This window comes from Macaca nemestrina, chromosome 9 (genome assembly GCF_043159975.1).
Source record: "Macaca nemestrina isolate mMacNem1 chromosome 9, mMacNem.hap1, whole genome shotgun sequence".
Taxonomy (NCBI): Eukaryota; Metazoa; Chordata; class Mammalia; order Primates; family Cercopithecidae; genus Macaca; species Macaca nemestrina.
In genome coordinates, this window is record NC_092133.1 from 109,713,107 (window position 1) to 109,740,827 (window position 27,721).

General features: G+C 38.6%; 1 protein-coding gene across 26 annotated transcripts in view; it reads left to right on the forward strand.

The window, feature by feature from the left end:
• The window catches only part of LOC105495968 (par-3 family cell polarity regulator), a 719,051-nt gene that overhangs the window by 550,263 nt on the left and 141,067 nt on the right, over positions 1 to 27,721 (forward strand). For 18 of the 26 annotated variants that reach the window (XM_071070227.1, XM_071070224.1, XM_011765964.2 and 15 more), the window contains 2 exons: positions 6,795 to 7,037; positions 23,977 to 24,057. In XM_071070227.1, coding sequence (XP_070926328.1) covers positions 6,795 to 7,037; positions 23,977 to 24,057 — 324 coding nt within the window. The remainder of the gene's footprint in view (positions 1 to 6,794; positions 7,038 to 23,976; positions 24,058 to 27,721) is intronic. The other 8 variants (XM_011765958.3, XM_011765965.3, XM_011765959.3 and 5 more) reach the window with 1 other exon arrangement.

Genomic DNA, 27,721 nt, shown 5'->3' on the forward strand with positions numbered 1-27,721 from the left:
ACTGTTAGCATGAATATTAGTGACAGCAGGAAAGAAATTAACCTTATTACATTATTTAGTATATTACATTATTTTGTGTATTATTCTCTATGCAGGTTCAAGGCAATTTCATTATCATAATGGAAGACTTTTTTTTTTTTTTTTACAAAAAGGAAAGATGTATTTATGCTTGAACATAACAAGTTGAAATGATAAGTTCTTTATTAAGTTAAAAATGTCTTGATAAAAGATTTTAATTGTTTGATTTTTTTTTTTTCAATTTTCAAGGATAGGAAACAGTATAAATGTTATCCATCAGTGTCAGGTGGTACAACTGCCTGTGATAATCTGAACCTCAGAATAGTTCTTTTTAGAACTAGGAAGGACTTACTGAAATGTTTAAAGCAGAAGACATTTATGTCTTTTGCTGGGTTTTGGACTAATCAGTTGCTTCTGTCATTGTTGAGGTTTGGCCTGAGATAAATGGGATAGAGAATGCTGAACAACAATCTGACTGTTGAGAAAAATGAGTGACTCTTACATCTTGGAGATAATTTGTGACCTCAGGGTCACAATAAAAGAGCAAAGGGGGTATGCTTTTATAGCCCTGGCCATCTGGATCCATTAAGGGCGCAACTGCAAGATACTCACTGTCTTTTCAAAGTTTCCTTAAGAAGTCATGTTATTTTTATGAGGACACCAAACATGTTTTTTTCCCTGAGCCAAATATTTTCTTACTGGAATACATTTCTCCACAGAGTGGAAATACATAACATGCAAATATAACCTTTTGGTTGTGTTAGAAAGTTCATTTTCTCACTTTGTAACAAGACATTCAAATATCAAAGAATATAATAAATTCAGTTGTGTCTTTTGTTAATTTTGCTTGTGAATCGCCACTAAAATTTATGAAAATCACAGTGCATGCCTAGTTTCAAAAGTCTACTCTAAAGTGCTATTTGTACAGCAAGCCTTATTAGCATTAATTTCTAGAATGAACTTGAGAATGCACATTAGTTCAGGCTACTGACCAGATCTGTTAGCCTTTTGCGGCAGTAGTTCTACCCGGTGGACCACACGTATGCTATACTTTTATTCTAAGGTTTTCATCACCAGTGTAAGCTGCCACATTGGAAAGCAGTGATGCAGGTTTTAGAACTTTGGGGACGACATTATTGGTAATGACAAGATAAGCAATATAAATACAATTCCTTCATTATTGGAGCCTTGAGGAAAAAAATCAGTGCTTCTGGAAGGTATTACAGATGGGGCTTTAACATTTATTAGACTCAGTGACTGGTGGTGATTAGTCATAATGTACAAATTTGGGTAAAAGAAGGCAGTTGAGATCTGGGCTTTATAAACAGTACTTCATGCTGCTGAGCACTTCTTTTGAGAGACTGACTTGTTATAAATTGACCACTAATTAATATTATTTTGTGTCTTTTGGAACAAAAGAACATTCAAATCCAGGACCCATCAGTAATATAATGAAACTGATGTACAAGAAGTTTGGGGAGATTATTTAGGTTTATGCCTCCCTTGAAAAGAGTGGCTTTCTTTCTTAAGAGGGATGCATTTTCTGACATAGGTAAGCTGGATTTTTCACTTTTAATGAATTGAGCTTCATGTATCATAGAGTTTAGTCATTAATAAATCAGTCTGAGTCATTCTCTTTGATTTTTGAAGGTTCTTCAAATTCAGAAATTTCAGCCTTATATTTATATAATTATACTTAGGTCTGTTGTGTTCCTTCAAATTTCTTCAGTTTGCCAAACTTCAAGACTTAAGTGAATGCCTAGTCACCCTGGATATTACCTATGATTAAGTGATTGACGAATGGTGACCAAATATCATGGTATAGTGGGTTGTCAGATAAGCGAACATAATTGAGTTTAAAACTAATATCCCATTGAATGTAAGAAAGAACTCATTTTCTTCTTTCTGCTAGTGATTTCTGGCCAAATCCAGAGTCAAAAAGATATTATGGTGCAAATAATAAAATTATCTCCTAACTCCTATCAACTTTCCATTACAGGGAGCTAGTATTTAGTAGTAACCAGCTTTTATAATAGCGTCTTTAACTGTCATTGTTAAATAGCATAATTAAATAGCATCTTTAATTGCTCTTAAATGGATAAATGGAGTAAAACTTTAAAAAATGTCTAGTAGAATTTTAGCTAAATTTGACATTAGAATTTGAGTTGCCATTTCTCCTGTCAGTATTCTGTCTGTAGAACTTACAGTCTCAGAGTTGTTAGAATCTAGAACAGTCCTGATAAAAGTTTCTAACTTTCTAATATTCGCTTATGAGGTAAGAAAGTCATTGATTGTCACCTCAGGAAATAAGGTTCTCCTAGGGTGTTTTGGGGAACATGAGAAGCAGTTTTGGTTGCCCTAGTGGCTGGGGGACACTGCTGCATTACATGTGGCTGTGACCAGTTCTGGTAAAAGTCCTGCGTGATGACAAATAGCCCCTTCTCAAATGTCATGGGGGTCCTGTTGAGAAACACTGAGCTAGGTGAATTTATGTACTTTTTATAGCTGGGAGAGAAGAAAAATCAGACAAATTTGATTTCCTGTATTCAAAATTGGAAAACAAGAGTGGGGTGATGGTGATACGCTAGATACAAGAAAGAAACAAGGAAAATGCAAAGTTTGCTTATAATGCTATGTGACAATTTTCTGTCTTTAAAAAAACTTTTAAGTTTGTAATAATTTTAGATTCATAGGAAGTTATGAATATAGTACAGAGAGGTCCTATGTACCCTTCATCCAGTTTCCCCCAATGGTTAAGTTAGATAACTGTAGTACAGCATCAAAACCAGGAAATTCGCATTGGTATAGGGTGTGTGTAGTTCTGTCAGCACCTGTGCACGTTAGTGTATCCACTCCTACAGTGAAGAAACAGAACTATTTCATCACAGAGGCCTTCCTCTGTAGCTAACCCCTAGCCATCACTAACCTGTTCACCAACTCCATACTTTTGTCATTTTGAGAATGTTATATAAGTGAAATCATATACGACCTGTGAGATTGGCTGGACTTTTTTTCACGTCACATAATGCCTTGAGACAGATTCAAGTTGCTATATGTATCACTAGTTTGTTTATTCGTATGGCTGAGTAATATTCTGTGATATGAACACACCCCAGTTTTTTTTTTTTAACTATTCCCCTATTGTGGGCTATTTTGGGTGTTTCCAATATTTAAATATTACAAATAAGGTAATATTTGTCAATGAACAATTGCATACAGATTTTTGCTTTGACATAAGTTTTCACACCTTTGGAATAAGTACCTGGAGGCACAATTGCTGGACAGTATGATAAGTGTATGTTTAATTTTTAAACATACTACCAGGCTGTTTTCCAGGGTGACAGTACCATTTTAAATTTCCAACTGCAATGTATGAGAAGCCCAGTTTCCCTACATCCATGGCTGCAATTGGTATTGTCACTGTTTTTTATTTTAACCAATCAGGTGTGTAGTAATAGCTCATCATGGTCTTACTTGCATTTCCCTAATAGCTGGTGGTATTGAACATCTTTTCACATGCTTGTCATCCATATTTCCTCTTCAGTGAAACGTCTCTTTGTGTCTTTTGCCATTTTCTAATTGGATTGTTTTCTCATTGTTGAGGTTTCAAGGTTTTTGTTTGTTTGTTTTTTGTTTGTTTTTTTGAGTCAGGATCTTGCTCTGTCACATGGGCTGGAGTGCAGTGGCACAATCATGGTTCACTGCAGTCTCGGCCTCCAGGGCCCAGGCAATCCTCTCACCTCAGCTGAGTAGCTGGGATTACAGGCGTGCACCACCGTGCCCAGCTAATTTTTGCATTTTTTGTAGAGACAGGGTTTTACTGTGTTGCCTAGGCTGGTCCCGAACTCCTGGGCTCAAGCAGCACGCCCCCATCAGCATCCTAAAGTGCTGGAATTACAGGTATGAGCCGAGTGAAAGGGACTGAGTATTTTAAAAAATATTTCCTGGATATGAGTCCTTTGTCAGATACGTGTCTTGCAAATATTTTTTTCAAGTCTGTACTTATTTTTTTCATCTTCTAATTAGAGCTTTTCACAGAGGAAAAGTTTTTTTATGTTGTTGATGTCCAATTTATATACTTTTAAAATTTTATGGATAATGATTTTGGTATTAGTCCTAAAAACCCTTCACCACGCACTAGTTCCTAAAGAATTCCTTACATTTTTTCTTATATTTTATACTTTTACATTTACATTTAAACCTGTGATCCATTTTGAGTTAATTTTTTAGTAAGGTATGACATTTATTTTTCCTTTTCTTTTTGCCTATGGCTATCTCATGGCTCCTGCACCATTGGTTGAAAAAACTATTTTATTACATTGAATTGTTTTTGATGCAGCATTGTGTAGTTTTCAACGTATATATCTTACACAGATCTACATAAACTAAAGTTTGGCTTATAGATGTGTATCTATGTGTTGTGTTTTGTTAGGGTTTATAAATAGCATTGCATTTTTAATTTCAGTGACTATGTGTTCATTGCTAGCATATGGAAAATACAATGGATTTTTATATGCTAATCTTGTATCATCTGACTTTGTTGAACTTGCTTTTTAGTTCTGGGAGATTTTTGTAGATTCTTTGGAATTTTCTATGTAGATCATCATGTCATTTGCAAGTAAGAAGCATTTTATTTCTTACTTTTCAATCTGTGTACTTTTATTTCCTTTTCTAGGCTTATTGCATTGCCTAGAACTTCCAACACTATGTGGAATTACAGTGGTAGGAGCACACATCCTCAGTTTATCATAGGGAAAGCATTCAGTCTTCCCCATTATGCGTGATGGAACCTGTCAGCTTCTGGGAGATGCTCTTAAGTTTAGGAAGTTTCACTTTATTTCTAGTTTTCTGAAGGTTTTCTGACATGATGGGTGTTGAATTTTGTCAAATGCTTCTTCTGCATCAATTGATATAATCATGTAACTTTTCTTCTTTAATATGATAGATTGTAGTAATTGATTTTTGAATATTGAACCAGGCTTGAATTTCTGCAGTAAACACCATTTGGTCATGGTGTATAATTTCTTTTGTATATTGCTGAATTTCATTTACTAATATTTCATTAAGGGTTTTTGCTTTCATATTCATGAGGAATATTGGCCTATAGCTTTCTTTTCTTTCTTCCTTTTTTTTTGCTGCTGTCTTTATCTGATTTTGGTATCTTTTCTGGATTTTTTTTGAATATGTATTTATGTATTGTTTATGCTAACAGAGGTCTAATTCAAACATGAAAAGAAATAACTGCAATAAAAGATTAAACTCAGTCTAAAGTATTGCTTTGTAGAAGTAAGATTTTACTGCATTTAAATGTATATTTAAATTTGTAAGTATATAAAGGAGATTTTTTTCCATTAAAATTCTATTGAGGGTTTAAAAATTATTTCCAGGTAACTAAGATTGACTTGGGGTATAAATTATGTCAATATATTATAAGTTGAAAAGGACGTTGTACCAAATAGTTTAGTAAAATCATAGTAAACTAAATGTAGCTTCAGTAAAGGTGAACATTTAGGTTTGTTTCTTAGTTGTAATGTAGGCAAGTTTTACTTCAGAATTCGATTGGATACATGCCTTCTACTCCTTAATTTAAGGATTCCCCATTTCTGTATGCATCCCATAAAATGACAGAGTCGATGTCATTAAGCTGAGATCCTCTTTTGCCAGTAATGAAGAGTTATAGTGTAGATTCATGTTTAAGCTTTGTAGTATGTTGAATGTTTATGGTGTATTAATAATGAGTAAGATATATATATATTACATATAAACATTTTCATATACAAAGTGTATGTAACTTTTAAAAAATTATTTCTTGCCTTAAACAAATTCATGAGTAATATCCAAGTAGATGCCAGAAATGATCTGTTCCTTGTGAGTTTTTTTTTTTTTTTTTTTTTTTATGAGATGGAGTCTCGCGCTGTCTCCCAGGCTGGAGTGCAGTGGTGCGATCTTGGCTCACTGCAAGCTCCGCCTCCCGGGTTCACGCCATTCTCCTGCCTCAGCCTCCCGAGTAGCTGGGACTACAGGCGCCCACCACTACGCCCGGCTAATTTTTTGTATTTTTAGTAGAGACAGGGTTTCACCGTGTTAGCCAGGATGGTCTCGATCTCCTGACCTCGTGATCCGCCCATCTAGGCCTCCCAAAGTGCTGGGATTACAGGCATGAGCCACCGCGCCTGGCCCCTTGTGAGTTTTTAAAGCTAGTTAATAAGTGAAAATTTAAACTTAAGATTTAAATTATGGCCAGGCACGGTGGCTCACACTTGTAATCCCAGCACTTTGGGAGGCTGAGGCGGGAGGATCACTTGAGGTCAGGAGTTTGAGACCAGCCTGGCCAACATGGTGAAACCCCATCTCTACTGAAAATACAAAAATTAGCCAGGCATGGTGGTGCACACCTGTAATCCCTGCTACTTGGCAGGCTAGGGCACAAGAATCACTTGAACCTGGGAGGCGGAGGTTGCAGTGAGCCAAGATCTCAGGCCACTGCACTCCAGCCTGGGGAACAGAGTGAGACTCTGTCTCAAAAAAAGAAGAAGATTTAAATTATGACTGCAATCTTGTTGACATGAACAAAGGGTATCTAAAATTATTCTTTTTGAGCATCCATAGCATTACTTAGCAATCTACAATGTGTATGACCTATCATTTACACCGCTGATCTTCTATAGCTGCATGAAATAAAATACATTTTACAACATATTTTAATGAATGTTTCTATATGCAGTTCCTCGAAAAGGAAAGGTTTCTCTTATTTCAGCTTTGTTCTGATTTCATAGGATTCAAGCCAAAACTCGAGAATTTAGGGAACGACAAGCTCGAGAGCGTGACTATGCTGAAATCCAAGATTTTCATCGGACGTTTGGCTGTGATGATGAATTGATGTATGGGGGAGTTTCTTCTTATGAAGGTTCCATGGCTCTCAACGCTAGACCTCAGAGCCCACGAGAAGGGCACATGATGGATGCTTTGTATGCCCAAGTCAAGAAGCCGCGGAATTCCAAACCCTCACCTGTAGACAGGTAGGCGCCAGGGGCAATCATGGTATTGCTTCCAAATCAACTTTTATATAGCTTCTGACAAGGGAGTAGACCGTTCATCAATCCTCAAACCAGAATTGCCTTTTATTAATGGCCTTTAAAAAGCTGTTGTGTCTAAAAGTATTGAGTTTACACAAATTGAAACCTAATGGAAGGATCAGCAGAGGTTTTGATGGCTTTTCTAATGATTCCAACATATTTCATTTTTTCCTAAGATGGTTTTATACCTGAGAACCAACCTCTAGTTTATAACTCAAATAAAAAGCCCAACTTAAAATTATGACTCTTGTACTTAAGTAATACGTCCTTTTATGGCTAGGAGAGCCTCTAGGTGTGGCAGTTAAGTAGATGAGGAATGACATGATTTGTTCCAATTATGATTTAGATGGATCACTTTTTTTTAGGCGGCATAACTTTATATTATGAAAGAATTGGTAAATGAGAAGAATAGTATAGTATAACAGATTACTTATTAACAGCCATAGACCACAGGTCTGAATTATGTATATCAGTGTTGCACACAGGAGTGCAATGTTAACTGTATTCTTTAATTGACACATAGTATTTTACATGTTGATGGGATACATGTAGTATTTACATGCATAGAATGCGTAACGATCATGTCAGGGCATTTGGGGTATCCCTCAGCTTGAGTATTTATTTATCTGTTAATTGTGTTTTAATGGCTATATATTTATTTGAAATTTTAACTGAAGCAATTTTAAATAGATCTTTTCCCGCTCTTTTGTTTGTATGTTCAAGCACCATGAGGAGTTTAGTTCACAAATAATTTCTTTTTATATCAAACATATATATGCATGTTGTTGTCATAAATTATACACTCAGCCCATCGTCTCTTATAATGATTTCTAATAAGTGTTGCTCTATTTAGGAACTGGACTTTGAACATTATGAATATCAGGTTTCATTAAAACCAGGGGCTCTCAAGCTTTAGTGCTTTAGCTTTAGTGTGTGTCAGAATCTCCTGGAGGGCTTCTTAAAATGCGCATTGATGGACTCTCCCCAAATTTTGATTCAGTAGGTCTGAGGTTGAGCCCAAGAATTTTCATTTCTTACAAAAGTCCAGGTTTGATGCTGGTACCATTGGTCCTGGGGATGGCACTGTAAGAACCCTCGCAAGGCTAGAGACGTACTGGAATTACTTCATCCATAGTATCCATGTGTTATTGGTTGCTGTGTTTTACACCCAGTTTCTATTTTAGCTACTTCCAGCTGTTTTTGATAGAGGTTTGCAGATGCAACAGGTAACTCTCAGGCAAACCCAGGAGGAAGTATTTTTAAAAATAGCAAATGTGAAGCCAGATCTTAAGGTGAAATGCTATAGCCAGAGTATTTTGTTTGTTTGTTTTTTGTTTTGTGTTTCCTTTTGTTGGGTTTTAGGTTTTCCTTATGGTCTTATGAAAATCTGTAAATCTGTTTGATATTGACTATAATGACTGAATAACATAAGTTAACATAGGAGGTTTATTTAGACCCCTTTGGTGTGATCACCTAGAAGGTTCACTTGCTTATTATCTAACCACAGATATGTCAGGATCCAAAGAATAAAATTATTATCAGTGACAGTGACATTTTCTTTAAAAGCTTTTACTTGGTTTCTGCCATATTTGTGAATGCTGCTTATAGAAGGTCACACAGCATTTGAAGGTCATCAATGTCCCATTGGAATTTTTTTCTTGGGAGAAAGGACACCAGAACACTGGTGTTGTCAGTTAGTAACTTTTGGAGGAAGTGAAAAAAAAATTAGTTGACATATTATTGATCATTGATAAAAACACTCATCATTTTCAGCACCTTCCACATCCAGTTTGAAAACCTGAAAAATAGTAGACTTCCTCGTAGCAGTTTTTTACACAGCTCAGAAGTCCCACATGACATCAGAGGCAGGAGTCAGATGGCTTCTGTCTTCCCAGCTCCTGGGGCCCAGAAGTGTTTGCTTTAAACCCCAGTTTAAATCATAGTGCCCTACAAGAGTCTAAATCTTGCATGTAAATGTCTGCAAATTTTCAGTCGCACTTACATGCTCAGAATAGCCTCTGTGTCTGGACTCCAGCATCCCCACCTGGAGTCTCTACCCTGTACTGTGCTAATCCCAAACTGAAACTCAGCCTCCTAATTTCTGCCAAAATCCACTCAGCGAAACATTCTGAAGGAGACTTTAGTCGTGAGGACGAGTTACACCAAACAGTAAGTAACTCGGAATCACATCTTAGACATTGCTGTATTCAAAAGCCCCTCTCAGCCTAACTCAAGCACAGCCTCAGCAGCTGTCAGACCTCTTATGCTTTTACGCATTTGTGCCTCAGAAGGGTGATTAGACTAGATAATTTGTAAGATGCTTCCAACTCAGGAGAGACATAATTTATACTTTTAAGAAAAAGGACTGTGGAAACTTTAGTTTTTTGTAATTATTATTTTTGCAGAGAGTAAGATGTCCATTAAACAGTGATTGATGTCACTAATCCAAAAAGCTGGGAATGATCGTACCTGTAAAGCACTTCTTCACCTACCTTTAACAGAATGTGAATTTGGCTTCGATGTCATGGTGTCACCTCCATTGTCTGTTCCTGTCACAGAGAAAGCTATAGAAAAGTGCTTCTCAGACTTGAGGAGTATAGGAATTCTTTTTTTTTTGTTTTTTAAGGAAAGACAATCTCTTGCTACTGCAGTATTGAACTAAATTGTTTTGATTATAATGTTACTTAAATATGTATAAAAATAAAATAGGACTAAACTCCTTCTGTTGACAACCATTATACAACCATAAAGCCAAACATCTTTACAAATTAAATACAAATGAAATGGCAAAGCCATTACATTCAAATGAACAACGTTAACTTAATGTGGCCAGTAATGTTTCTTAAATCTAAACTCTTGCACAAATCATGAATATGGTGGTGGCTGCTCTATGGCAGGTTCATCTGGGTTTGTTTGCCGACCCCCACGGTCTTGCCCATCCCTTTTCTCTGTTAAATTTCTGCAGTTCTCTTGTATGTTCCTGTTCAGCAGTCTTTGGCTTGCACCTCCCGCAGGGACATCACGTGTGCATGAAGTTCAGCCCACTTCTATTGTCATTAACCAGAGACAGTGAAAATAGCATTCCATGGTGCCTTCATGTGTGTAACCCCAAATTCAGACAGTGAACTAACACGCCTGTAAGAAGATCTGGAATATGCTTATACTAACGTTTTTGAAGAGTAATTATTCAAGTGGAAACATGCAACTTGGAACTCCGCAGATATTATTTCCTGAATGAAGAATAGACACAATAGAGAAACTCCTGTCAACTGACTAAATTCCACCAAAGTTTGCAATTGATGTCCAATGACCTTTACTATTCAAATTTTTGGATTTCATGGGAATGCAGGCAGTTGACAGTCTGATGCGTAGCCTGCATCTGTTCTGGGATTTTCATTGTTCGGTGAGGAGGAAGCAGTATTCTGCATTTCACTGCTTAGTCAGTTTAATTGATCTTATAGTCAGAAATATGGATCTGGTAGCCCCACATGGAAATAGCCAGGGATGATTTATTAAATGCAGTGAATTTGGTGTCAAAATGGGACATTTTCTCGATTTCCACATATTACTTATAAAATGTTTCTTATAAGATAGCATCATTCTATGTCTAGAAATAGTCCCATGTCTGTTTAATTGTATTATCACATGAATTGTAGGCTGTAGTCACAGTGTCATTGTTACTACTATTTATTAGTGTCGTGGGTAACATTTTGATTTTTCACGTTGGATTGATGCTAAAGAGAAGCAGATCCTATCCTTGTGTTTGAATAACAAGGCTTAAAACTCACAAAAATGTTGGCGTAGGCCGGGCACAGTGGCTTACACCTGTAATCCCAGCACTTTGGGAAGCGAAGGCAAGAGGATTGCTTGAAGCCCAACATCTGAGACCAGCCTAGGCAACAAAGTGAGACCTCGTCTCTACAAAAATAAATTAGCCAGGCGTGGTGGCATGCATCTATAGTCCCAGCTACTCAGGAGGCCAGGGCAGGAGGATCACTTGAACCTAGGAATCTGAGGCTGCAGTGAGCTACGATTGTGCCGCTGCACTCCAGTCTGGGCAACAGAACAAGATTCTATCTCTTAAAAAAAAAAAAAAATCCCAGTTTTTTTCTGGCTAGCAGAGTGCCTAGCTAAAAGTTTCCCAGGCTCCCTTGCATTAAGAGGTGACCATGTGACATAGTTCTGACTCCTAAGTGAGGAACAGACCTAGAGTAGGGACTTTCTATAAAGCTAGTCTTTTCCTGAGTGCAATGGGACTGACTCCTTTTGTCCTTTGCCATTTTCCCTGATTCTAAAGGTATAGACTACATGAAGGAAGAGGGTAGCAGTCTGGTCCTGTGAACAGCTCTTCTAGTTCTCGTCACCTGCGAAAAGTGAATTTGTTACTTAAGTTACCTGCAATCAGGTTTCTATTTCATGAAGCCAAAAACCATTCTGAATACAGATGCTCCTCAACTTTCAATGGTGTTCTGTCCTGATAAACTCATTATAAGCTGAAAATAACATGTTGGAAATGCATTGAATACACCTCACCTACCAAACATCATGGGTTAGCCTAGCCTATCTTAAACATGCTCAGAACACTTACATCAGCCTACAGTTGGACAAAATCCTCTATTCTAACACAAAACCTATTTTATAACAAAGTGTTGGATATCTTGTACAATTTATTGAGTACTGTACTAAAAGTGAAAAACAGATTGGTTGTGTGGGTACTTAAGGTATGGTTTCTGCTGAATAGTTAGCACTTTTGCACTATCTAAAGTTGAAAAATCTTAAGTTGAGTCATAGCAAGTCCAGGACCATCTGTATAATGAATTGTGCACAGAAGAGCCCAGAGGGAATCATTGTCTTTTGATCAAGATTGTGTACATTTTGGAGTACTAGATGCTGGTCAAATAATTTCCACAATATTTTGTGAAATTAAGTAATGAGCAGTATTCTCCAGTGGTGCTCAATTAGCTCTTCTGCCTTTCATTTTGTTATACATCTAGTTAAAGAGATGTTACCAATCAAATGTCCGCCAGCAGCTATTCTCAATTCTTTAAGACACTGCTACCCTCTGATAACTCCTACTTCCACCAACAATTCTGCTATACAGTAAGAAGCAGTTGAGTGCAATGTACAAGAGAATGAACTACGGAGCCAGAATGCTTGTTTGATCCTGGGCTCTTCTTTTTTTTTTTTTTTTTTTTTGAGACAGGATCTCACTCTGTCACCTACGCTGGCTGGAGTATGATTTGGACTCATTACAGCCTCAACCTCCTGGGCTTAAGCAATCCTCCCACCTCAGCTTCCTGAGTAGCTGGGACTACAGGCATATGACATGACGCCCAACTACTTTTATTTATTTTTTGTAGAGATGGGGTCTCACTGTGTTGCCCAGGCTGGTCTCAAACTCCTGGGCTCAAGTGATGCACCTGCCTCAGCCTCCCGTAGTGCTGGGATTACAGACGTGAGCCACACCGTGCTCTTCCTTCTGGGCTCTTCTGCCATCAGCTGTGTAAAGTCTCTGCTTCACTTTCCTCATCTCTAAAATGGGGATAATAATGGTACTTACCTCATTAGATTTTCCCAGGATTAACTGTGTCAGTGACATATAAAGCACTTCACACTGAGCATGGTCTATAATCAGCACTATTTGTGTGCTGTTGCAACTGTTACTTAGGAAATGGGCTTTTACTCTCAGGAAAGCACATATGCTTTCAGCATCGCCACATAGATGCAGAAACAAGCAAGGAATAAAACTGAAATCAGTAAAGACAGGTTTGATTCTTTATGCTTAACATAGATATAGGAGTGTGGGAATACAGTTCTGCTGATGCCACTTCCTTCATTAAATAGCTTGGTCTCCTAAGTATTCTCCATAAATTACATCACATCATGAACTGTTTCTCTTTAAATTAGGAGTTACTGAATTCAGGATAAGGCACTCCAGATGGCTTCTATAATATAAATATTTAGATTAAAAGTAAATGTTGGGTAGCATGAAACGTCTTATTTGAGAGTGACAGACGGGTCATGGTATAAGGACCTGACCGAGTCTTGATCAATTCCAGCCTTTCGTTTGGTAATTTGAAGGTTTTCATTTTGTACTTGCATGAAATTCTTTGAAGTTCCTCATGTTTTGCTTTCATGAAATTCTTACTGAGTCTGAGTTTGCAATACTCCATGGAAATAGGGAGGCTTGAATGTCTCAAACCTTGTCTAAAGTGTTGGTATTTCTGTTTATATCAAGTTTTCTCTTAGAGGGACAGGCAAGCCTGAATCATGATTTTAAGAACTATAAAGGCTAGGCACAGTGGCTCACATCTATAATCCCAGCATTTTGGGAAGCAGAGATGGGAGGATCACTTGAGGCCAGGAGTTCAAGACCATCCTAGACAACACAGTGAGATGCTGTCTCTAAAAAAACACTAAAATTATCCAAGCATGGTGGTCACACTCCTATAGTCCCAGCTACTCAGGAGGCTGAGGTGGAAGGGTTGCTTGAGCCCAGGAGTTGGAGGCTGCAGTGGGCCATGATCATAGCACCGTACTCCAGAATCAGTGACAGAGTGAGACGTCGTCTCTAAAAAGTAAAAACATAAAAAAAAAAAGTAAAATTAGAAAAAACAGTGGTTTTTCTAATTTTAGCATATGTAGAAAGACCCTGGAGCACTTCTCACAGATCTTGACCTCCCCTCATAGATATTTTGATTCAGTAGATGTAGTTGACTACAAACCCACATTTTAAACAAGTACCCCAGGTGACTCTGATGCAGCCATTCTTTGGAAAATATTACTCTTGGGCTAACAAAAAAACAATTTGGAACTCCAGTATGAGTTAGTTTGTTACTGTTAACAGTGAAGCTGTGAAATAATTTATCATTTCTGTTAGACATAGCTTTATACTGGCATTTATAATGACCATTGTTCATCTATGATCAAATAATCATTTTGTTTAAAAGGTCATCTTGCAGGTATCATATTCCTAAACTTCATTCTATCTAGTGTTTTTGTTTTGTTTGTTTTTTTTTCTTTGAGACAGAGTCTCACTCTGTTGCCTAGGCTGGAGTGCAGTGGTGTGATCTTGGCTCATTGCAGCCTCCGCCTCCTGGGTTCAAGCAATTCTCCTGCTTCAGCCTCTTGAGTAGCTGGGATTACAGGCACGTGCCATCACGCTTGGCTAATTTTTGTATTTTTAGTAGAGACAGGGTTTCACCATGTTGGCCAGGCTGGTCTCGAACTCCTGACCTCAAGTAATCCACGCACCTCGACCTCCCAAAGTGCTGGGATTACAGGCATGAGCCACCATGCCCGGTCCCTGTTCAGTGTCTCTTGACACCAGAAAGTTTCTTTTCCTATAGGTTACACAATTCTAATTTGGAATGTTTAGTACACTTTAAATTCTTAACAAAGAAATGATAAAATCCTGGTCAATAATGGTTTTTTATTTGCTTGAGGACACCATGCAATTTGTATTTTTATATCCAGAGATCAGAATCTGTAGTTAAATATTCTACAGAAAGACAGCTTTAATGGACATTTGCTGACTGTCACTATGCAATCATTTGTCACCAGGAGTGCATTGTCCTCAAATATAATGGGAATAAAATAGGAACTGTGTCACTATAAATCTAAATAGCAAGAAAATAGTAGGCTAGACTCCCCCTGTTTGCTGAGGACACCTTAATGGAAACATAAATACCATAATCACATGCTTTTTGCATGCATTTTACCACTAAAGAGAAAAATGTCGATTTTAAAAGAAAAGACCTTTGTGAACTTGTTTTCCCCTCCTGTTAAAATCAGAATCTGGTTGTGTCAAAAGGAAGCCTGGCAAACACAGAACAAAACTAATTTTCTTAGATATAGGCACTTATTAAGCATGTGCTCTTTTAGAAGTGTTGGGTCATATAACAAAGTTGCATTTGCTACTCAAAAAGTCAAATACTACTTATGTTTGTTTAGTATTACTTACCTCTGCTTTTCTTGAAACGTGAGAAAGTAATTCTCAAAGGTAGTCAATCTCATTGTAATGTGAGTTCTGTAAGTTGGTGCCTTTGCTAATTAATGTGCTCCATCCAACCTGGACCTGATCTCAGTGTCCTTGGCTGTCTACTAATATCTCTGGACTTGGGTAGCTCCTTCTCCATTCGTGCTAACAACTCTTCCAAACTTTGTTGCTCCCTTCAGCACAACTCAGCTCCAGACCTCTAGCCCATCCACATGTGTACCTGGGCCACTTGCCTCTCCTTAATAGCTGAAGATCACCTTTCCTCCTTCCAGGCCAGCTCTCTAAACAGTCTTCCAGAACCCAGCCCCACCCCTTCAAGGCACCTGCTCCGTTAGTGTCTCCCTCTGAGCCCCTGTTTTCAGCCTCTGCCTCTCTACTAGAACTTCCATGTAAACGTGTTAATGTCTACCTTACTGTTTAAAAAGAAAAAAATTGGCCAGGTGTGGCAGCTCACGCCTGTAATCCCAACACTTTGGGAGGGTGAGTCTGGAGGATTGCTGGAGCCCAGGAGTTTCAGACCACTTCGGGTAACATGGCGAAAACCCATTTTTACAAAAAAGTTAACAATTAGCTGGGCATGATGGTACCTACCTGTAGTCTCAGCTACTTGGAAGGCTGACATGGGAGGATCGCTTGAGCCCAGGAGTTCGAAATCAGCCTGGGCAACACAGTGAGACCCCGTCTCTACAAAAAATAAAATTAGTTGGGCATGGTGGCACCTACCTGTAGTCTCAGCTACTTGGGAGGCTGAGGCAGGAGGATCACTTGAGTCCAGGAGTTCGAAGCTTCAGTGAGCTATGATTGTCATACCGATGTACTCCAGCCTAGGCAACAGAATGAGACCCTGCACTGCAACCTGGGCGATAAATGCGATTCTGTCTCTCAAAAAGATAAAAAGAAAAATTCCCTTTTTACCATCTAGCTATTTGCTTCCCTGTTTTTCTCCTTCACTTCTAATTCAAACTTCTTGAAAGATAATTAGTACATTTGATGTAGACTGCCGGATCTTCTTTCCCACATCTCTGGTTCATTCCTCTCATTGTGTGATGGGCATGATAATGCTTCCCCAAAGATGCCCACGCCCTAATTTCTGGAACTTGTGAATGTTAAAAGGCGAAAAGGACCTTCAAATGGGGAGGTTTTCCTGGATTATCCTTTTGGGCCCAGTGTAATCACAAGGCTTTATCAGTGAAAAAGGGAGTCAGAAGGGGCAGAGTCAGAAAGGAACTCAAGATGCTGCCCTATTGGCTTTGAAGTCAGAGGAAAGGACCACGAGCCAAGGGATGCAGATGGCTTCCAGTAGCTGGAAAAAAGCAAGGAAGCAGATTCTTCCCTCAAGCCTCCAGAAGGAACTTGGCCCTGATTTTCATCCAGTGAAACCCATTTCAGACTTCTGACCACCAGAACTATAATATAATAAATGTGTGTTGTCTCAAGGCAATACACTTGTGGTGATTGGTTGCAGTATCCATCATGTATTTGTTTCCTAATGGCTTCCTAGAAGCCTGATTCAATGAAACTTGAGTCCTTTGCATTCTAGATTACTCGGTGGCATTCCTGAAACTCTGTTCTCTTTGTTTTTGTGACCCTGCTTTCTCCTTCCTTTGAAACTATCCTTTTTTTTTTTTTTTTTTTTTTTTTTTTTTAAGAGAGAGAGTCTTGCTCTGTCACCCAAGCTGGAGCCAGTGGTGCAATCATAGCTCACTGCAACCTCAAATTCCTGGGCCCAAGCGCTTCTCCCACCTCAGCCTCTTGAGTAGCTGGGACCACAGGCATGTGCCACCATGCACAGCTAATTTTAAAAATTTTTTGTAGACATAGGGTCTTGCTATACTGCCTTAAACTCCTGGGTTAAGCGATCTTCCCACCTTGGCCTCCCAAAGCACTGAGATTATAGGTGTGAGCCACTGTGCCCTTTTGAACTATTCTTTAGTTGTCTCTTCAGAGGTTCTATTCCACTTTTTCCTCTTAGATTTTGGATTCCCTAGGGAAATAGCTCTGGACCTCTGCTATTTCCTGTATGTTTTTCTTGGTTAGTGTTTTAACTACCATTAGGCATGATCTCACTAACCCAGTTTTCTCTTTACAAGCCCCAGATTTCTCCAGCACCACCAGCTGGGAATGCACATTTCCTGTGCCTATCAGTCACCTGATCCCAACCGATCTAAAACAGAATTCATCATTCTTCATTCTAAACCTCCTCTAGTTTCATCTGCCTAATCTCAGCAAATGCAATCACAACCCACACATCTCAAGCCAGAGCCTTTCTTTTGTAGCCTGCTCCCCCCATGACAGTCAGAGACAAAGCCATTATAAGTAATTCTACATCCTTCTCTCCTTCTGTCGTGCAGCCCATGGATACTGATGGTCGTCTCCTGACCCCTCTCCCATCTCCAGTCTTGTTCTCCACAAGTCCATATTTCACCTAGTACCTGGAGTTTTGTACCTGCAACAAAATATGACCATGTCATTCCCTTGCTTAAAATAATTTTGTGGCTTATTGTCTCCAAGATGCAGTCTAAGCCCTCAGTATGGTGTTTATGGGCTGTAAGACGTCCAGTCTCGGGCTAATTATATCAGACTGTGTCATATTGGTTCACATCATACTAGAGGATCAGTTTAAAGGGATAAATCCAATTGCATCTAATACATGGGTGAATTACGTGGCTTCTTGGTGTTATACATTTTGCAAATGTTAAATTTTGGTGAGTTAAAAACAAGCAATCACCATCCATTAAGCTATTCTAATATAGTTAGAGATGCGGCAATGAAATTAAAGGCTGAGGTGACATAAACCACCCAACAAATGAAATCTTAAAAGTAATGAAGCCATAAATAAGGTCATGGCTAATTTTAAAGACTTCTTGTTTAATTCTTTTTGTTGATTAACATTGCCCGAAACCACAATTTGTTTGTAGAAGTAATGTGTAATGGGGGTTATTTATATATTTATTTTAGCCTTAGAGGAAGTGTAAATATTCTGCAGAAATATGAGGATAAGTGAAAACTGTTTTAGACTTTGGTCGTTAGCAGGCAAATAATCCTCCAGCAGAGTATCTGCATTTTTGTTTTAATGTCTTTCCCTTCGTAGGCCACTGAACTTTTAGGTCTTTAAAGATATTTTAGGCTGTTCCATCATCAAAATCTCCTTGAGCTGCCTGGAATTTCTTTGATTGTAGCCTTCTAACAAAAGCTCCAAGATTCTGCTTCATGTGCAGTTTGGCACGATAGCTCATCTTGCTATTTCGACCTAATCGCTTGGTTCTCCTGTCCTTTAGATAGTCCAAGCCTATGGCTTCAAGTACCAATCTTGTTGGTATTTTGTGATCTTAAGTTCGTGTTATTTTCTTCCTTGCTTCTGCATAAGGATGGAATATCAATCAACTATTAATAAAAATTCATGAGGATTTATGTGGAGTCCCATTGTGAGATGCATTTTCAACTTCTTAGGAGACTTTATCGAGCCCTAAATCCACAATCCAGTTTTAAATTAACTTCCCAGATGTTCTAGAGCTTTTCCTTGGGTACCCTAAGTCCTTGGTGTAAATAACTATTTGATTACTTTCTTTCTCTTGTTGTTTCATTTCTTCTTCCATTTTTTTCCCCATTGGTTGATTTTGTGTAACTAAAGAAGATGCAGTAGTTGATTTTAGAAGATACCTGTTTTCTTTTCCAATCAAGGAAGTTGAGATATCCTTAGCATTTTTCATTAAAACAGTTGTGTACATAGAAATGTAAAAATTATAAACTTTCTGTATCGTTACAGAACAGAAAGTAACTAGATAATTCGTTTGTTCTATGGCTATGTGATAACTATTTGAATATGCATTTGACATTGCATAAAATGGACTCCAATGTTAGAGTGAATTAATGTAGATTAGTGTATATATACTTTTCTGTAAAACTCACAGATATTTTTAAACTGGATTTTCTGTATCAGTTTATGCCTTTCATCACTAGTTCTATTCCATAGACTATATAGGGGGTCTTGTGTTGACTCTTTAAGAATACAAGGATTTGAAAATATTTGTTCCTAAAACAAAATGCTTTGGGACCAGGTAGTTGTCTCCAAGGTGATTCCTTTTGGTGAGGTAGGTGGATGTCTCTTGCAGCTTAACTGTTTTTACAGACTATAAATGTAAATTAAATATTACTTACAGGCAAGGAACTGATCTTAGCCTGAGACTGCCCTTCTTTATCACCTTTGTTTTAACTGAAAGTCCCGATTGCCTCCAAGAGAGGCCAGCCTGGCCCTGCTCCAGCTATGGTAACCTTGCCGGGGTTTGGGGCCTGACCGAGTGTGGAGCAAATGAAAGAGCAGAAGCCCATGGAGCCCAGTTCATGACCAAAGCCGCAGACTATCCAGAGGAAATGGTGAATACCAAGTTCATGAGGCCAGAGGATTTCCTGGATGTGCACAAATTCGGACAAAAGCTTCACTACTTGGAATTGATTGATAATGTCCGTCTAAGTAGACAAAATAATATAAAGTCTGAATTAGTGAATAATTAGTGAATGTGTTCAAAGATATGATATTCTGAACTTTAAAGTGTATCCAGCAGCTCAGATGAAAGGATTACACTGCTTCAGTTAGTAAATCTTTATATTTTAAACTCTACTATAGATTGTTTTTAATTCCAATTTTGAAATCAGATTTGCTTAAACTTTGTTTTGATGTGATTCATGTGTTGATTCCAACAGCATTAGAATAGAAAGTAGTTATTCTAAGTTCTCCTCAAATGAATCCCCCTAAAATCTTATTTATACTATAAATTTATATGGAAAAATGTACTTAATAGTGGAAGAGTAAGTTTCTTTATAAATTTTCAAAAGCTACAAATAGTGGCATGTAAAATAGTTAGAAATCACCTCTGTGAAAAATACTGCTATAGTTTCATGTTGACTTCATATAATTCTGGAATTGTGAAAATCTGTTTTAAAAATAAGAGTATGTCATCTTGCATGAAGAAAAATGTTATTTAAAAGGAAAAAAGTTTGCCATTTCAGAACTTACTGATTATGATGACCTGAAAACAGTTCCCTCCAGATAAATCTGCATGGCAATCACAGAACAGATATCTTTTTCCTCTTTTCTCTGGCCTCTGCTTTGATTACTTAACAGGTCATTCATTGCGAGACAGAAAGTTTGAAAAGCAATAATTTTTTATTCTTTTGAAAGTTATATCATACACTGAACCTGCATCAGGTACTTAGAAGGCGGTGCAGTGGTAAAATAAAAATTTAATTCCAAGTTTGTTTTTAATTCTATTATTACCTAGGATTTTTAAAGAAGGGAAGGGCAGGATGCAAATGGAATTGGGGTGTGCTGGGGATGTAGAGGACCAGTTGAGCAAGGTACAGACAGTACAACTCCAAGGGGTGCTATGAAACTACAGCGTGGATTGGAACACTTCCGGTGATTTTTTTTTCTGGCAGTTGGCAGCCAAGTGTCTTGAGGAATGAGGGTTTTCTCTATATTTCACAGAGTCACTGTGTGGTCTGTGGCGGAAAGGAGGGAGACCTAAAAATGATTTAAATTGTAAATTATTAGAATTTGGATACAACAGAATTTGTCGGGGAGAGTTTTGGGGGTTTTGCAAGCTGTTAGCATAATTTAAAAAATACATGCTTTGTAACAAACTAAAGCTGATTGAGGATAAAGACTTCTAATTATTATTTTCCTTTTCTTTCTTTCCTTTGGTCTGTATATTTCAGCCCTGTGAAATAGTCAAGGGTTTAAAGTCTTCGCAGAAGCCCAAAGTTCTTGTGCACATCTGTCTGTCAGTGTATCTGGCAGACTTTGTGACTGATTACTCACTTCCCCATAATTTGGTGGTGACTGTGGGCCAAGAATTGTGGTAGGTGCCTAGGGTAGAAATGAGTAAGACCTATTCACCCCTCAAGGTCACCCCCTCTGGTATCACATAGCAGACCACACTCAATATATTGTGTACAGAGTGATAAGAATTAAATAGGATGCTAAGGAGACTGACTCGGGTTGAGGAAGGATGGGCTTCTATGGGGTGGTGTGCTTGAGCTGCATCCTGAATTCCTAAATGAGAAAGAGCTAAATTTATACACACACAAACACACACACATACACACGTATACATACCTAGATGTTAATGCTCACTTTTCATCACTGTTTATAAATGTTGATTACACAATTACAATGACAAAAAGAGAGATCATAGATGTTATAACAAATGTAACTTTATCTTAATTTTTTTTTTTTTTTTTTTTGAAAAGGAGTCTGGCTCTGTTGCCGAGGCTGTGGCGCCATCTCGGCTCACTGCAAGCTCTGACTCCTGGGTTCATGCCATTCTCCTGCCTCGCCTCCCAAGTAGCTGGGACTACAGTCATGTGCCACCACGCCTGGCTAACTTTTGTATTTTTAGTAGAGATGGGGTTTCGCCATGTTGGCCGGCTGGTCTCAAACTCCTGACGTCGTGATCCACCCACCTCGGCCTCCCAAAGTGCTGGAATTACAGGCATGAGCCACCATACCCAGCCTTAAAAATGTTTTAATTTGTTTATATTAATTAGGTACAAGTGTAGTGTTGCTACACTGGTATATTATATTGTGGGAAGTCAGGGCCTTCAGTGCACCCATCACTGGAGCAATGTGCATGCTGTACACACCAAGCAACTTCCCATCATCCAGCCCCTCCCACTCCCACGCCTCCAAGTCTCTGCTGCCCATTATGCCACGCTCTACTTCCGTGTGTCCACATTATTAAGGTCCCACTTAGGAATTACAACATGCTGACCTAGTTTTGATAGACAGGGGACCTAGTTAAGGTACTGGATTTCTGTCTTCCTGCTATATATTAAATATGATGAGCACTTTACTATGAAAGTTCCTAGATACCTCTTGCCATGAAAAGCCACTGGCAGACTGCTGTGTCTTGTCTAAGTGGCCTGATTCCTTGAAACTTTCTATAATGTTTCAGCAATGAAGGGTTGCTTAGCCTCTACACTCATGTCGTCCAGAAACCTCAGGTAGCTGAGACCTTAAGACCTGCGGGATAATGAGGGAGAGCCAGGCCATGAAGAGATACTGCAGACCCTCCAAGGTAGCAACCAGATGGCTTCTAGGCCTCAGGTGCCATGGCTCATCACTGTGGGTGGTGAATGTGACAGTATGGATCAGTTCCAGAGTATGTCTGTCAGAATATCGATGTCTTTGATATAGTTTCAGCATGTGAGGAATTTAACGTTCTTGGTTTGGCCATTCATGACTGTGAATGGCACATGATTTACAGTATTGCTAGGGCCTGTAGGCTTTGCTGGAGCATCAGGGGTGAAAGAACTAATGTGAGTCAGGGACAGTATCTGTTGAGCACCTACTTGACACAAACTACCTTACTAGGCCATTTCAGATACACAGACAAACGTCATAAAGTCATGATTGAGTCCACACCTTCCTTCTGATACTTATTTGTAAGGAATTTTATTTGCATCTGGGAGAGTTCCATTAGTCTCTGTTTGTAACAGACAAATCTAAATCTACTCCCACAGTTTCTTGTAAAGACCAGCACATCTTTGAATTGTCTTGGTTTTTTGATAAGATTTCCAGCTTTTATACCAGACCAAGGCAAACTGGATGTAAATGTAGCATTATCCTTGCTGACCACTGTTGCAGACCAACAGGTTCATAGTTTCCAACATCCTACCCATTTATAACTGAAATGGTATGTCAGTTGATTTTTAAAAGTGTAGGTGGTTTTCTGATCGTTCACTATGACTTCCCTTACAGCAAGGGCGTGAGAGCACCATTTCCCCACTTTTGTATCTAGTCCGTTCTTGAAAATGTGTAACAAACGACTATGCCTATATATATATAGACATATGCACACACATATATAAAAGTCATACGTATACACACACATAGACATATATATTCACAAAGGTTGTGTTCTCAGAATAACAGTAAAATAAACAATGATGTTTCCTGCAGGCACTGGTGATAAACTCCACTGTCTCCGGATGATCCAGGGCTGAGACACAGATCAGCAAGGGCTTTTGCCATTTCCCCATCACTGTAGAGTGCAGACAGGAAGCACCCTTTTCCATGAACTGTCTCTCCTGACTCCTCTGTGGACTCTGCCAGCACTTGCCCATGGCCACCACAGTTAAGTTTGCCTGTGTGGCTTCCAGGGAGAGCAGCTGGGAAGGGAGAGGAAGGGCCAGGAGATAACAAGTTGGTTGGCAGCCCAGGCAAATTTTGGGATGTCACAGGAGCCTCAGTCCTTAGGAGGGAGTGAGTCACAGGTGCTTCTGCATGGAATGTCACGCTCTCAGGAGCACACACCTGTAGGGACCTCAGTGGCCTCTAAGGGGCCTGGCTCTGTCCCCACAGCACAGCAGCTGGGGGCAGGCAGGCAACACCACCACGCAGTGACTGGAGTTAGTTGACGTGACAACACGCAGGTAATTTAAAAGTGCAGCTTTCCCCTCCCCCTCCCCAGCACACCCTGACTCCCTTCCCTGCCTTCTTTTCTTACTATTCCTTATGGCATTATGATACGGCATAAATGCACTTTAAAAATGTTATCATCCGTCTCCTCCAGCTAGAATGAAGTTCTTTTTAGAGCGGGGAAGGGGGTGTTGTCTGTTTCATTCACTGCTGTATTCCAAGTTCTACCACGTAGACATTCAAATATGTTCAATCAGTTAAGGAATGGATAAACCAAACTCCTCATCAGCACAGCAAAAACAGTTGATGGGACGTATATGTGATAAGACCGTAAGCTGTGTAGGAGCAGAGAGGGCCTGTTTCTAGAAAAGAAACCTGGAATTTCTGTCGGCAAAATGTAGTTAAACATTTTAACTGTTAAAGTCCCTTTTGCTTATTGTATGTTAAACTTATAATTCTTATAGGTTTCATAGAACTTGTATAGCTTTGAGAGAGAGAGGGGGAAGAGAAAAAGAGGATTTGATACAACACCATACCATAAGATGGTAAGGTAAGATGTGATGTAGGTGTTTTTAAGAGCACAAGCTCTGAAGCCGGCTTAAGTTCACATCCCAGCTCTGCCATTTAACCTTCTGTGCCTTACTTCTTGTATCTGCAAAATGGGGATAATAACACTTACCTCACGGTGTTTTTTGAGCATGACATGAATGACTACATGTAAGGCACTTTGAACACTGCCTGGCACACAGAGCAGTCCCATAAGTGTTAGTTGCTATTATTAGTATGATGCCACCACTACCATCACCGTCGTCTTTATTCTTGAGTTCTAAGGGCATTTCAAAGCTAAAAGGTTTGCTACAGCGATTGTTTTTGCATGGGTATGATATTGGATTCTGTATCTTATTTTTAGCATCTTTTATATGTAAACACCACTTAAGTTAGATTTCTCACCTTTGTATTTTATGATACAACTCATGTCTGTACCTCTTTACCTTACATATTGCTGCTAAAATGGGCATGGTTATGGACATTTGATTATTTTCTTAATCTTTAGTAATTTGGTATAGTATTTCACTTGAATAGCTAAAGATTAATTTCCATAGCAGGAGACTAAGGTGAAAGAGGTTTGTGATATTAGAGGATGTGATTGAAGATAGTGCAGGCCTCAGGCCTGGAGTCAGGCTCTCCCAGAGCTTGTGATGCAACCTGAATAATTCTCACTCTTAAGAGAGAACTGCTTTCCTCCTGGAAGTATGGAGGGGAATGATAAAGCCGTCTTCAATAGCTCTATGATATATTTAAATAAAATCTGCCATAGAATTGCATAATAGTATTAGAAATGCCTTGTATCAGTATATGATAATTAATTAAAATAAATTCTATGTTAATAAATGTGTAGTGTACTATTATTGATGTTTGCTTTATGGTAAACAGGAAATATCCTGAGTGATTTTTTTTGTTTGTTTGTTTCCAGCTTGGAAATGATAAACTAAATCTGAAAAGGGGCTAACTTTTTTTTCTTTTATTACTGAGTATGTCTTTTTCTGGCACGTTTTTTCCACTTACCTGGGGTCAACTACATACATACCTCCTAAAATGAAGTCTCTCTATACCCAAGGATAGCTAAATGCCTGTCAAGGAATAAATGAATGCATTTGAGTTGCTTTAATTAGCTAGGTGTGATTTAAAGGTTGCTGAAATCAAAAAGCCTTATTCATTTTTCATCAATAATCACTTACCTTAATATTTCATTAGAACCTGCTGATTTGTAGACCTCCTTCTGGGCTTTGATTCATTATGACTGCAGACATAATTTAACTTTCTCTCTTTTTCTCGTTCTGTATTATGCTCTTTCATCTCTGAGACACTGTTAAGATGTTTCCAACATTCAGAAGGCTGCTAATTGATCCAACTTTTTTTCTCTTTTTTTAACTGTACTTAAAGTTAAGAGTTCTAGGCTGTGGAAAGTGTGTGTGTGTGTGTGTGTGTTTGTGCACGCACGCGCGTGTGTGTGTGTGTATTTAGACAGTTTTCTTTAATTCTTTAAACAGCTGATAATAATGTGTAAATTTTCTATTTCATATGTTCTGAGAGTTAAGATGGATTTATCATATGCAGCAGGCAGGAAGTACATAGTTTGGCCACATTCTTAGACTATGCCATCAATTAGAAAGAACAAAGCATCTCATGTGTGGCATGCTCACCAGATAAGATCGCTATCCATGCATATACCTTATTTTCAAAATATTTCTCTAGTTGCTTTAGATGCAGCCTAGCCCGTGGCCTCGGATGCGCAGCGTGCCTGGTGGACTCAGGTAGTGGCTGCTATCCCGGGCATCTGTGCTGCCACCTAGGGAGTATGACTCTGATGCAGAGAAGTTGAGAGATGGGCCCTCAGATTAATAGGACACTTGTGCAGAAAAGAGCCATTCTTCTTCTTAAACTGTGCCTTGACTTTATATGAATGATCAGATCAGAGCCAGAGACAGACCATCCAGGGTGGGGGACATCTGGTTGGAACTTCTTAAAAGCCAAAATTCCAGGCACTTGTCTTTAAACACAGTTATGTCTTAGGATTTTTGGGGGGAGTAGCTAATCTAAAACATAAAAATATACCCAGCATAGACTGGAATTCTGACCGGCTGATGGTGGCAATGAGAACAGAAAATAAATAAATATGTAACTAGGTATTTTTCATTTCTTCCAGATTATGAAATGCTGCATGTCTGTCTATACAAACCATGTTAAATGGTTTGTATAAAGTGCATATTATTAACTTTCACTAGCTGTGCCAGTTTTGATGCTGAGTAAAAATTGCTAAATGTTAAGGAATAAATTTGTGTCCTTAAAAACTTGGTAAATTCAGGCCGAGCATGCTGGCTCATGCCTGTAATCCCAGCACTTTGGGAGGCTGAGGTGGGAGGATCGCTTGAAGCCAGGAGTTTAAGACCAGCCTGGGCAACATAATGAGATGCCTATCTCTTAAATTTTTTTTAATTAGAAATAATGAAAAAATTTGGTAGATGTAGATGTAGATTTATTCAGTAGTGTAGGTATATTCATTGGACTAGACCTTGTATTAACTTATTGATACTTTCCATAAAATATAATGCTGGTCTCCCTTACATCCTAGATTTCTGTTTCAAACACAAGTCTAAAAAATTAACAAGCCACCAATGTAAATATCTACTGATGGAAAATTAGAAGAACTCTTATGTGTTATGAGATTTTAACCACCATTTAAAATTATCAATCCCTGGTTAACCAAGGCTACTCTTCACATTTTGCTTTCCTTTGGAATATTTATTGATAGTGCTTTCTAATACACTGTGTGTGTGTGTGTGTGTGTGTTTGTGTGTGTGTGTGTTACAGTTAACATGAATTGCTTTGTGTATGAGTTTTAATACTATTCTTTGCTTATGATGATCTTCAGGATTCTGGAAGAAGTTTTCAGTATAGACTGTCTCTTCATTGGGCCTTAACTTTGTGACCTCAGCCTGCCTTTGTGGCTTCACAGCCATTGTTCTACCTGTGTGTGTAGGTGTGTGCTGGTGCCGGGAGGTGCTATTGTAGATAGACCCATGAGGCATTGGATTCAGATCCTGGCTCTGCCACTTACTTGGATGTTGGGCAAGTTATTTGACCTCTGTGAGCCTCGTTATATTCATCTGTATTTCCATTTTTTTGTCCTATTGTTAGACCATATGTCAGCTGTGTCCTGATTTTTATATTTGGAGAATATGTTCTTGCCATGCATCATGATCTGTGTTAGAAGCTATTGGGGCTGAAAGAGAAATACAGATTCAATTTCTGATAGTAATGTTCCTCCAGTCTTTTGGGAGGATAACAGACGGACTTAAATAACACCACCAGTTTTATTGACCATGCTGTTTATTTTAATAGCTAAGCCAGAATGGTTTGATTGACTTTTGAAAAATCTGGTATTTTTTTTTACCATATGGACAAGGCCATATCTGGAGTGCCAAGCTAATAAGCCTTCTTTTCTTTGCCAGTGAACCATGAAAGTTGTTAGCAAAATGTTTTATCTTGAATTGATCCATTTTCCAAGCTCTTGGTGATATAAACACCCATCTTAAGGGATAAAGTGCAGATTATCTTTCATCAGTCATTGAATTTTGTCGCATCAAAGAACTGTAGGCAACCTTTTGGAATGATCTAAAAAGGAATGTACATAGTGTGGTTTGGGAT